At 35.4% G+C, this 12,804-nt stretch overlaps 1 protein-coding gene across 9 annotated transcripts in view; it reads left to right on the top strand.

Moving 5' to 3' along the window:
- Positions 1–12,804, top strand: part of MIER1 (MIER1 transcriptional regulator) — a 63,189-nt gene that overhangs the window by 12,476 nt on the left and 37,909 nt on the right. For 6 of the 9 annotated variants that reach the window (XM_047725360.1, XM_047725362.1, XM_047725359.1 and 3 more), the window contains 2 exons: positions 3,044–3,068; positions 8,709–8,854. In XM_047725360.1, coding sequence (XP_047581316.1) covers positions 3,044–3,068; positions 8,709–8,854 — 171 coding nt within the window. Of the gene's footprint in view, positions 1–3,043; positions 3,069–3,202; positions 3,240–8,708; positions 8,855–12,804 lie in introns of all 9 variants that reach the window. The other 3 variants (XM_047725358.1, XM_047725357.1, XM_047725361.1) reach the window with 1 other exon arrangement.

Here is a 12,804-nt window from a genome sequence, read left to right as displayed (position 1 = left end):
TTTATTTTTAATTTAATTGAATAGAATTAACTTTCAAGAAACTAATCACTCTCATCCTCCCCAAACTGAAATAATGGAATTTTATTTTGGACATAGAATACTAAAATGCATGTCTAGAGGCAAACAATCCCACTTCCCCTCCCCCACCCTAATCTAGGTATATGTCAGTCAAACACAGTTCTTGAAACCTTCCAGTATTTCTGACGTGAAATGACTAATGCCATCTTTGAATAATGGGTGTTCCACTTTATGCTAGCTAAGCTTACAAATGCTACTGGTCCTGTAAACATTTGGTATCTTAATTACTGGAGAATATTTGGGATCTTTTTCAGGACTTATTAAAGTGATAGATAACTTTATCCATAAAACAACAGTCAGTAAGTACTGGCATTTAGTGCTGTTTGAGGCCTTTTACAAACTATAGACACCATTCACCATCCAGTATCTTCATTATTGCCAATATCTGACATCTGTGAAAATGTGTCTTTTATTCTTCTATAGGGTAATATTTCTAATCAGAAACTCCTTTTTTATAAGACTGTTAAGTGGTATAATTATTTGAGTGCTTAAAAAAAAAAAAAACCTTAATGTCCAAAGAGCCATTTCTTTTAAACTCCTAATTTGAAAGAAATGCTGGTTTTTCTTGTTTCTGCCTTGTAAATCATTTTGAAAGTTTACTAAAAAAGAAAAACAGCACTCTGAGGCTACTTGTGGATGGCAAACCTGGGACTAGATGAAGATAGTCATCATTGCTGTAGCCTTGGGCAGAGATTGTTCTTAAACTTGGGAAATAAAGTATAATTGCATGACATAAAAGTGGATTAACACTTCAAAATATTGATTTGCTCTGTAATAATTTGTCTGGTGGTTAAATCCATTTTGAGCTGGAAATATGTAGCTCTGCCCAAAAGATGTTAAGCAACCTAGAAACCCTTTTTATAGTTACATTACTCTATCACCCTGCTCTCCAGCTTCCTATTGGAGGAATAGAATTAAAAAGTAGCACTGTTTGGACTCTATTGTGGCAAAGTAACTTTTAAGTAAAGGTAGTGGTGTGACACTTGAAAATATATAATACTGAATACTGTTTTCTATTAAAAGTAGTTGATGTTATAGTCCAAAATCATTTTAAGCATTAGAAGGAAAAAGAAATAGGACCCTTGGAAAAGTGTGCTTCAAAAGAATCTTAAGTTATCATGTACAATCTAGAATGTCATACTTAGTACAATACCATAATGTAGACACTTTTCAAAATGGAGTTTTAATATCTCATAAGAAATTTGTCTAAGATGCGTACTTTTGAAAAATTAGGCACTTGCCTCGTTTTATTTTGTTTTTCTTGGCTCTCTGCCCCCTTAGCAGAAAGAGGGAAAATACTGATCTTCCTCGACTTGTGATGGGGTTATGTCCTGATAAGCCTGTCATAAGTTCCAAGTATTAAAGGGGTGCCTTGATTAAAGGGGTGCCTGGGTGGCTCAGTGCGTTAAGTCTCTGCCTTCAGCTCAGGTCATGATCCCATGGTTCTGGGATTGAGCCCGACATTGGGTTCTCTGCTCAGCGGGGAGGTTGCTTCCCCTGCTCTCTCTGCCTACCTCTCTGCCTGCTTGTGATCTCTCTCTCTGTCAAATAAATAAAATCTTTAAAAAAGAAAAAAGTATTAAGTCAAAATTCATTTAATGTACCTAACCTACTGAATGAACATCTTAGCTTAGGCTAGCATATCTCAAACATGTTCAGAATACTTACATTAGCCTACAATTGGGTAGAATCGTCTAACACAAAGCCTATTTTATAATAAAATGTTGAATATCTCATGTAATTTATTGAATACTAGACTGAAAGCAAACAACAGAAAGGTTGTGTGGGTACACAATGGTTATAAATGTATTGGTTGTTGTTTACCCTCGTAATCGCATGCCTGACTGGGAGCTGCAGCTTGCTGCCAGTGCCCAGCATCACAATGTAGTGTCATATCACATATTGCTAGCCCGGCAAAAGATCAAAATTTGAAGTTCAGTTTCTACTGAACGCATATTGCTTTTGCACTGTGGTAAAGTCGAAAAACCGTTAAGTTGAGCCATCAATGTTGGAAGCTATGTACTAGAATAACCCTACCTCTTTGCCGGTGCTTTTGGCCTTCCAGCATCTCTGACTTTTAATGGGCATGAAGTAGCTCTGAATGAATAGGAAAGGTTTTAATTATGAGTGTATGTCACTTGAAGCATATTTAGTTTTTGTTATTTATAGAAGTGTGTTTGTAGATGATTTGTTTGTAGTTGTGAATTAACTAAATTTAGATAAAATAGAGCCACGAATTGTCAAATGGTGATACTACTAAAATAAGTTGCTAGCTACCAATTTTATCTTTAAATTTTCTGAATGCTTACGGTTAAATACATGAGGAGTAGAATGCTACTGTAGAAGCAGCGTTGTAATTGGGAATGTTTGTAATTTTTCCATCAGATAACCTCTCTAGACTTCAGCTTGAAGCTTACTAATTCTGTAATGACTTAAAAATATGTTGTCTGTGAGTAAAGTTAACCTAGTGTACTGTTCAGTGCTTAATAACATCTTACTTTTCCCTTTTGCTTTCTTAAAATATAACTTTTACTTAATGTCTTAAAAGTGTTTTGGCCTTCCCTCTCCCACACATTTTAAGCCAGAGACCAGTTTGATAGCAAACCTTGTGTATAATTTCCTCTGTCTTCAATGGAAAAAATATTTTAGAAAGTTCCAAGATCTCAAATCAGATCTCTTAAACTACGAATGTTATGAGACCCGTATTTGCCTTCAAAATCTGAATCAATTCCTTATCGTCTTTGCTTCTAGATTCAGGAGTGTTTGAAATTTTTCTCTATGTTTAAATAAACATAATGTCAGAGAAAGGATTATATGGAAGGTTTTAATTTTTCTTGGACAATTCATTCATTAAAACTTACTGTGGTTTTTGGTATCATTTATTATCATTGAATAATTCTGTAAATTTTGTAAAGATCTACTACATAAAGATGATCATTTTTCTTCTTTTCTTCCCCTCCCCCAGCCATCTGTTGAGTCTTCAAGTCCAGGTAAGTATTTTCTATGTTTTCTGTAATCTCTATTTGACTAACATTTGTCCTATGAGTTATAAAAAGGCTTAGAAGAGTTAGACTATCATCTGACTTGCTTTTCTTCTGAATGCTTCTTTTCTCTGGGGAAAAAGAAATGGATGAAATATTTGACTGCCCATGAAAGTACAGGTGAGGCTGCTGTGAGTTCAACCTCGTGACTATTTGTGGGTTCATTTTTTTATGAATTACTATGTGTATTTCTTACAGGTTTTTTTTTCTTTTTTTCTTATAGGTTTTAATTGCTATTTGATTTCAAGTATATATAAAGTGTATTTTTTCAAAAGGAGTCACTACTTAGAAATATTTACTTGTGGAGGAAAGTCAAAGTATTTGAGAAAAAAATTAATGCATTTAATGAGGGAGAAAGTAAAACAAGAACATTCAAAAATGAATATTTAAAGTTGTAAATTAAGGTTATGTTTAGATTCAAACCGTATAGTGTTGGAGTTTCGTGTTCTCTTACAAATATGGTACAGATTCACTTTTTCTTAACTTAGAGGTTGCAAACATGTGATACTTGAACCGTATCTGGGCCACAAATGTTTTTTGTGTGGCCAGTTGCAGTGATCTTAAAAATTAGGATGTGTTGGGGTGCCTGGGGTGGCTCAGTGGGTTAAGCCTCTGCCTTCAGCTCAGATCATGGTCTCAGGGTCCTGGGATTGAGCCCCGCATCAGGCTCTGTGTTCAGCGGGGAGCCTGCTTCCCCCTCTCTTTCTGCCTGCCTCTCTGCCTACTTGTGGTCTCTGTCTGCCAAATAAATAAATAAAATCTTTAAAAAAAAAATTAGGATGTTTTATATAAAATCAGTATTTAGGCTTCTCACAATTAGAGGTTCTGGCACTATTGAGTATAACATTCCTGTATATCAACAATTGGTTGGAACTAAAGAGCAGTCAGGAAAGAGTCCAGTCTTTGCCTCAGTGTGCAGGGACTTCAAGAGAGAGGACTGCCTTCTGTAATGGAGTATGTGAATTAAGGAACAGCTCAGTATAGCATAAGAGTCAGAAAGGGAGTTCTCTGAGACATGGTAATGTTTTATATGAAAATATAGATATTAAATATTTAGGTACGATGTATTACTGAATTTTCCAGATTATTGAAACAATCTTCCTATGTTGTAAGTTTTGGAAAGAATGTTTGTAAAAATGGTTAACATATGCCATTTTTAATGGTTTGGGGTCCTTTTCATGAACACAACTCACTGTACTCTGTGTAGTACAATGAATTAAGTAGGAGCTATTCTAGAATATCTCTAGATCCCTTCTAAATGACTGGTGTGTTCAATTGACTGTGAGTTTTTTCATATTTATTTCAACTGCAGATGTCTTACTCTTTCTAATGTGCTTGGAAATAAAGTATACTAGGCTTTGTGACATTTCTGAAACTCAGGGATTTTTTTTTTTAACTTCCTAGTTTGGATGTTGTGGGTGGTTGAGGTTGGAAGTAATCTGACCTCAGATAAATAGTAGATTATTGTATCCTTTTTAGGACATGGAATTGTTCCCAATATTTTTTTCTTTCAAACACAGATATCTTTTCATTGAAAAAATAGATTCTAGTTGTTTTTGTTAATGTTGTCATACCACAAATAGACTGAGTTTTAGATATATATATTTTTAAAGATTTTATTTATTTGACAGAGGAGGAAAGAGGGATCATAAGTAGGCAGAGCAGCAGGGAGAGGGAGAAGCAGGCTCTCTGCTGAGCAGAGTCCAATGCTGGGGCTCAGTCCCAGGACCCTGTGATCATGACCTGAGCTGAAGGCAGATGCTTAACTGACTGAGCCACCCAGGCCCCCCTAGATATTTTTTTATGGATTTTTGAGACATTCATCAGGTAATATATAGGCACAAAAAAGTAATTACTTTAAAAGTGATATTAATAAATAGCTTTCTCATTTTTCCCTTGCATTTCAATCAGCTTAGGCTGAACTGGAATAGTGGAACTTGAAGAATACAACTATCATTGATGGCCTTTACTACTTGCTGAATGCTAGTTTGTTTGTTTGTTTGTTTGTTTTTTCAGACTAAGGATTTTGAAGTACTGTTTATAATATCAGGCTTCTGCCCAGAGGGAATATATATTGCTCTTATAAGTAATACTGATTGTAGGTAATTAACAAAAGTTGGTGGGAAAAGAGTAGGAATAGAGGCTTCTGTGTAAAAATATTTTTTGGTCCACTGGTAAAAGGCAGTGGCCTTTGTAACATCTGTACTTTGGAATTGATGGTACTAATAATAGTCACATGACCCAGGCTCAGTGGTTTGTCTGTAGACTTTACCAGTGTAAACCTGTGGAGGCACAATACAGGGTTTTACCTGAAGACTAGTAACCATTTGAGGGGGTAAAGATTTAGGGAAGGGAAGGAAATAAAATGATTAAATAAGTGCACATGATATGTTATAAACAATTTATCTTTTGAATCTTTGAAAAGATATAAGGTACCTTTTAGTAATTTCATAGTAAGATGTAATTTTATGAACAAACTGATCTTTGCCTTAACTCTAAAGAAAAATATTTATTTACACAAAGCACCAGATTCCTTCCCTCTAATAATTTATTTAGGGATTTTTACCTCTAGGAAGACAGCCTAACAATATGTCTAATAATTAACAGAAAGGAATAGGATGGTTAATTGGTTTCAACAGGTAAAAAAAAAGTCAGATAAAACCAAGAAGTCAGATTAAGGCAAGAAAAGAAGTGAAATTGAAAGTAGGAAGCAGTGTGGTGTATATGCAGAGAAAGAATTGGAGTGAGAAGGGGAAAAGGTCTACCCACTCTTTGGTATTTCATGTAGTGAGAGGGTGAGGTGGCAAAGCTTTAAATATAATTGGCTTTGCAAATGACAACAAAAAATGGGAGACTTTAGGTCAGTAATAGAATACTAATAACGATGCTGTGTATTCATGTGAGTTTTGTTTTGTTTTTTAGTTAGTGAAAATGCATAAGTAGGAATTAAGCATAATTAGATTTTTGCAGTATTTGCGTTCATAGGAAATTGTATTATGATTAGGATAATAGTACATTCAGGGTGGTGGTGTGAGGTGGTTTTAGGATCTTCCTCCGTATAAAGGAGAAGAAAAATACAGCATCACTTGTAGGAATACATGATTATTGACTAAGCATCCTGGAAGATTGGTGGGTGAACTGAAAAGTTCTGGGAGTATTTTTCATTAAAAACTCAAGAAGGGATAATGTTTGGGACAAAACTGCAACTAAATTAGGGGTTCTCAAACTACTCTCTTACAAAACTCTTGTCCAGTCCCTCACCCAGTACTAAGATGCCCTAATAAAATTATGCCTGGCTTTTCTTAATCCAAAGAAATTGATAGTATATGAAATATATATATATATATATATATTTTTTTTAAGGAATTTCTTCATCTTTTTTTTTTTTAAGATTTTATTTATTTTTTTGGACAGAGAGAGATCACAAGTAGACAGAGAGTCAGGCAGAGAGAGAGAGGGAAGCAGGCTCCCCGCTGAGCAGAGAGCCTGATGCGGGACTCTATCCCATGACCCTGGGATCATGACCCGAGCCGAAGGCGGCGGTTTAACCCACTGAGCCACCCAGGCGCCCCTATATTTTTATTTTTTAATAGATTTTTATTTATTTATTTGACAGAGAGAGACACAGTGAGAAAGGGAACACAAGCGAGCAGGGAGCCTGATGCGGGACTCGATCCCAGGATCCTGGGATCATGACCTGGGCCGAAGGCAGATGCTTAATGACCGAGCCACCTAGTTGCCCCTATATTTTTATTTTTAAGTCATTCTAAAACTTCGATAGTTTTTTTTAACTCATTTGTGTTATAAGGTGGTACCTGATTTAGAAATTATGTATTTAGTTATTTTATATTTAATACCAGTATTGTGTTCTTCAAAGAACAGAAAGAGTTCTGAGTGTTTCACCACCTGAGTTGGCTTGCAGTTCACACATCTTAGTAGAAATAGGTTCTCTTCAAGGCCCCTGGATGGCTCAGTTGGTTAAGCATCTGGGTCTTGATCTCAGCTCAAATCCTAATCTCCAGGTTGTGAGTTCAAGCCCCGTGTTGGGCTCCATGCTGGGTGTAAAGCCTACTTAAATTAATTTTTTTTCTTTTTCTTTTCTTCTTCTTCTTCTTCTTAAGAAAAACCAGTTCTCTTCAAGTATTCTTTGAGGCAAGATACCTACTGTCTCTGAGGCTGGGTCTTGTAGGAAGCTTAAAGTATTATAAAAGCAGAGGCATTGGAATTAGCAGACCCAGGATTTAAATTCCATCCTTGCCACCCCACTGGCTCTATGGGTTTGAACATGCTGCTTAAACTCTCTGAGCCTCAAGTTTTTGTTTTTGTTCATAAGATTATTTGAAGATTAAATAAGATATAATGTATGTATGTTTAATGTATATAATGTATGTAGCAAAGATTAAACAAGATATAATGTGTACGGCGTGCTTGAGCCATAGTATCAGGCACACAATAAGCTCTCAAAAAATGGTTTTTACACCGAAAATTGAGGGAGATGACAAGACTCCTGAGCCTTGGGCACCCCTTTATCCCTAATAGTCTGTTTTTCAAAAAATCAGCCTTTGACTCTGTTTTATTAACTGGTTCTCTTAATGGACTGAAGGAAGAGTATATTGGTATGATATATTCTAGTTAATGATATAACCTTTATTAACATAAATTTAACAGTTTAAGTTGATTGAAAAATTGCTAATTGATTTTTTAAATGTTAAATAACTTATTTATTAGTAAAAAAAAAAAAAATGCTTTTGCAAACTTAAGTCCAGGTTTGGCAATAGCCAAATGTGGGAATAGTTTATAGAATGTATGTGCCGAGCACTTGCAATCTAAAATTACAGGCTTGACCCTATTGAGTACAGCAGTATTCCCCAGCCACATGCTAAAAATAGATTAGCTTACACATTACACAATATTGGAGTATTTTTAATGACTTTTATAAGAGTTCTGTATGCAGTGTTTTAATAAATTTTGCTTTTATATTCTATATCAGAATTATTTTCTGAAATCAAATAAGTTAAAAACAGCTACCTATATGTTAAAATACATTTTCATGGAAGAACTAATAAAATAATATTTGCAGCTGTATTACATTAGACTACTTATTCATATGACTTTGTATTTCACATGACTCTATTCTCATGGTCCATAAGGGTTCATGCTCATTGGGTTTATTAAATATCAGATGATTAAGAATTGTGATTTTTCCCACATGAATGATCATTCTATTTTTGATATGACCCTGTATTCTTTGCAACTGAGATTTCATGGTTAGATGACAGTACTCTTTTTAAAAGCTGTATATACTTTTTTAAAAGCTATATTCTCCTCCCATCCTTCATCCTAGTTGTAATTGTAACTGTGAATATATAGAGGTGAGATGGGTAAAAAGTAATCCCTTAGAGAATTTTTGGGGGTGTTGGTGATGAGTGTAAGGGCAATAATTTTAGAAAACAAATAATACTCGATGGGCATAGCTTTTCCCTGATACTTTTATTTTACTTGTATCCAGCTTCATATAGCATACACATTAAATTAATATTAATAACATTTAATTTGGTTTACCACACTTTTTAAAATATTCTTTACCAGGAGGTTCAGCAACATCAGATGACCATGAATTTGATCCATCAGCTGACATGCTGGTTCATGATTTTGATGATGAACGAACATTAGAAGAGGAAGAAATGATGGAAGGAGAAACAAACTTCAGTTCTGAAATAGAGGATCTTGCAAGGGTAAATAAAACTAAGAGCTAGAGAATTAAGTAGTCATGGGTTTTTTGGGGGGAGAGAGGAAATACTTGAAATTTTGGTCCTCTGTGTTTGTTTTAGGGGAAAAGTGGTATTGTATATAATTGATACTGAAAATTTTTGTGGTCATAGGTGTGATATTTAAAGTTTGAAATGTAAGGCATTTTTTAAAAAGAAATAACTATTTGGAATAGAATTAAAATAGTTACTTTAATAAAACATCACAGGTATCCAGTAAAAAATGGGCTATATAAAGGGGGTGCTTGGGTGGCTCATTTGGTTAGGAGTCCAACTCTTGATTTCAGCTCAGGTCATGATCTCTAAGGGTCCTGAAATTGAGTCAGGTTGTTGGGCTCTGCACTGGGTGTGGAGCCTGCTTAAGATTCTCTCTCTCGGGCGCCTGGGTGGCTCAGTGGGTTAAGCCGCTGCCTTCGGCTCAGGTCATGATCTCAGGGTCCTGGGATCGAGGCCCGCATCGGGCTCGCTGCTCAGCAGGGAGCCTGCTTCCCTCTCTCTCTCTCTCTGTCTGCCTCTCCGTCTGCTTGTGATCTCTCTCTGTCAAATAAATAAATAAATAAAATCTTTAAAAAAAAAAAAAAGATTCTCTCTCTCTCCCTCTGCCCCTCAACCCCTCTTCTGCTCTCTAAAAAAAAAAAAAGTATGCTGAATTTCCTCAGTTATACCTCTATCCTCCCGCACTTGCTGACCTTTTACTTACACCCTTTCAGAGCCACAATTACATAATAGTGGTTATTATCTGCATTTCCCATTTATTAATAAAATAGATAGTGTACCCCTTCCTGTCAAGATGACTGATGATTTTATTGTTCTATCCATCAGTCACTTTTCTATGTATTTTACTCTTAGCCGTATTCAACAGTTACCACTCCCTTCTTTTATTTGAATTCTGAGTACCCCACTGTCCAGTTTTTCCTGTTTGTTTCTATTCAGTGCCCTTTGCAGACTCTTCTTCCTTCACCCAAGATTTAAATTTAGAATTCCCAATTTGCAGTTCTGGACTTTTCTTCTGCCTATAAATTAGTGCTCCTCAAAATGTAGTATGAATGTCAGCTGCTTCAGAATCGCTCATGGACTTGAGAAATGGCAGATTCCTGTACCTCTCCCAAGGCATACTGAATTAGAATATATACACATCAAATTTGAAAATTACTAAATTAGGTGATCTAATCTAATCTATACCCATGGTATCAGTATTCTTCATTTTTCTAGCATTAACATATTTCCTATCCCCAATTTTTTTTTATTTAACCCCCTGCTTGACATTTCTGCTTGGATATCTCAGTAGACATCTTTAAATTTTAAATGTCCAAGGGGCACCTGGCTGCCTCAGTCAGTTAAGCATCTGACTCTTATTTCAGCTCAGATCACGATCTCCAGGTTGTGGGTCGGAACCCACAGTGGCCTCTGTGCTCAGTGAGGAGTCAGCTTAAAGATTCTGTCTCTCTGTTCCACCCCCTGCTTGTGTGCATGTGTGTGCACTATTTCTCTCCCTCTCTCTCTAACATAAGTAAATAAATCTTTTTTAAAAATTCTTGAAAAATAAATAAAGTTTAAATGTCCAAAGAAGAACTGTTAATTGATGTTCTTCCTCCATCTGTTCCTTCCGTGTCTTCAGCTTAATGAAAAATGGCACTATATTGTACCTCGTTGCCTAAGTCAGAAATCAGGGAGTCCTCTTCTTTCATTCCCAGTACTCAATCCTAAATAAGCTGATCATTTCTACCCACAAATACACTTCTTACCTGACTGTTGTTCCATCTCTGCTGCCACTCTCTAGCCCAGGTCACCATCATTTCTAGCCTAGACTATTACAGTAACTTCCCAACTAGATTTTCCCCATATCCTCTTTTACCACTCTTCTCTCCAGGGTATTTCTGTAATAGCCATGATGGTCTTTTCAAAATACAAATCCATTTGTGTCAGCCTTTTACTTAAAATTTCTTCAGTGGCTTCCTGTTACACCAGAAGAAAATCCATATTCCTTGACTTGGCCAGCAAGCCATCTGCATGTTACCATCCTTCATCCATGTATGATAGTGCCCCTGTCATGCTATTAAGTAGCCACACCAGCTGCTTCTGTTCTTAGGTGTGCTTTTTCTTTCTGCTTCAAGGCTTTTCAGCTCATTCTTCCTCTTTGACATGTGCTTTCTGAGATTGTCTCCTTATCCTCTTGTCTGGGCTTAAAGTTGCCTCAGAATGATCTTAACCTGTCTCCTGATTAACTTTTTTTAACCACTATACCCCTTTCAGTACTTACTTTATAAGTAACACAATTTGTATTTACATGTTTGTCTAATTTATGATCTGTATCCTCTTTCAGTTCCATGAGAGGAGGGACAGTGTCCGTTTTATTCCCTAGTGTATTTCCTGGTACTTAGCAAGAGTGGTCAAACATTTTGAATGAATGGATAAATCGATCTGGTATGCTCTAATTTAAAATATACTGCATATGTGATCTCTACTCCATGATAAAAAGAACATAAGAAATAAATAAGACATTGTGTCAGTCTTTAAGCATTTGGAGTACATAATATCGTGGAAAAATGAATTTTTGTACTTTTATAGTAGTAAAGACAATCTGTGTTTCAGGAGTTTAGTTTGGAACTTTTTAAAGTGTACATTTAAAGAGCTAGAAAAGAAATTCTATTAATATCTAGTCAAATCTTGTCAGATGGCCCCATTTTGGATCTAATGGTAATTAGTGCTGGCTTAATCCACAGTGCCTAAGCAGTTCAATATTTTATTAAGCCAAAAACAATTGGTTTTAGGGGCAATGATGTATAGTTGTTATAAAAAGCTTTCCAAGAAAGGATTAAGAAGCACCTGAAGAGCCTGGAGTCAAAACTGTTCTTTAGAAGAGGCTGGGAAGTCATTCAGAAGACAGTTATAATTTGTTTGAATGATTGAGAACCCAGGTGAACGTTCAAAGAATCACAGTCACTTCATATATTCATTAGTGGAAAGGCAGTTATTTGCCTATATTTCATAGAAACTTCTGTCGCTTTAGATATATTTTCGTTTCTGAGTAATCTGTCCATGGGATAACATTTAAAGAAGGAAAATGTTATATTTTCCATTTTCTCACATTCTACATTACTAGATAATTCTGTAAATAGTTATTTAACAGGAGATAATCAGTACAGGTTATGGGGTAGAATTATGTTACTGTTTTCTTCTGTTTTGGAAAATAAGCTATTACATTTAATTAGTACAAAATTGCTAATGGGTTTTGCTAGAAGTTTGTGTTGTCTTTTACTATTTCTTTTTTATTCTGCTGCCTCCAGGCTTTTATAGCCTCCCCAAATTTGCTTTCAAATGACCCTTCTTAGGGAAAAAAACTTAGAATTATTTGTAGAGGATATAGAAAGAAAGAGACAGGGAACCAGTCTTTTATCATTCTCTTCATCCAGACCATCTTACACCTTCTCAGGTGCTTCCTAGCTTTTTCCAGAATAATTAAGGCTTAAGTTGAAGTTGCTCAAAATCTCCAATGCTTTCATCTGTAACCTGCAGCTAAGCTAGTTCAGGGCCAGTGTAATTATAAACTCTTTAGTTATAAACCACTTTTTTTTCTTTAAAAAATGAGGACGATTTTCTCATATTGATTACTGATTTTCTTTTATAGAAATGAAGTATTACAGCTCTGTCAAGAATTGGTTAGTTGGTTTTTACCTGGCATGTTGGTTATATGAAGTGAACTTTTGATGTAACCATGGCAGAATTCTGACAGTTGGTTTATTCAGGAGTTATCACTAACTGCATGGCCTGTAGTTTTAAGTTCATTCAGTTTGAAGTCTAAAATTTTAAGTGAAAAGTAGCTTTTCATAGAAGGTGCTTTAATGTTTGTTGTTACATTTCAGTATAGTTCAATACAGGCATGAATCTTAATGTAAAAGGTAGTTATATAAGTTTAC

This window comes from Lutra lutra, chromosome 4, assembly GCF_902655055.1.
Source record: "Lutra lutra chromosome 4, mLutLut1.2, whole genome shotgun sequence".
NCBI classification, from domain to species: domain Eukaryota; kingdom Metazoa; phylum Chordata; class Mammalia; order Carnivora; family Mustelidae; genus Lutra; species Lutra lutra.
Note: the sequence above shows the minus strand (reverse complement) of the source record. Positions and strands in the feature narration are given on the sequence as shown.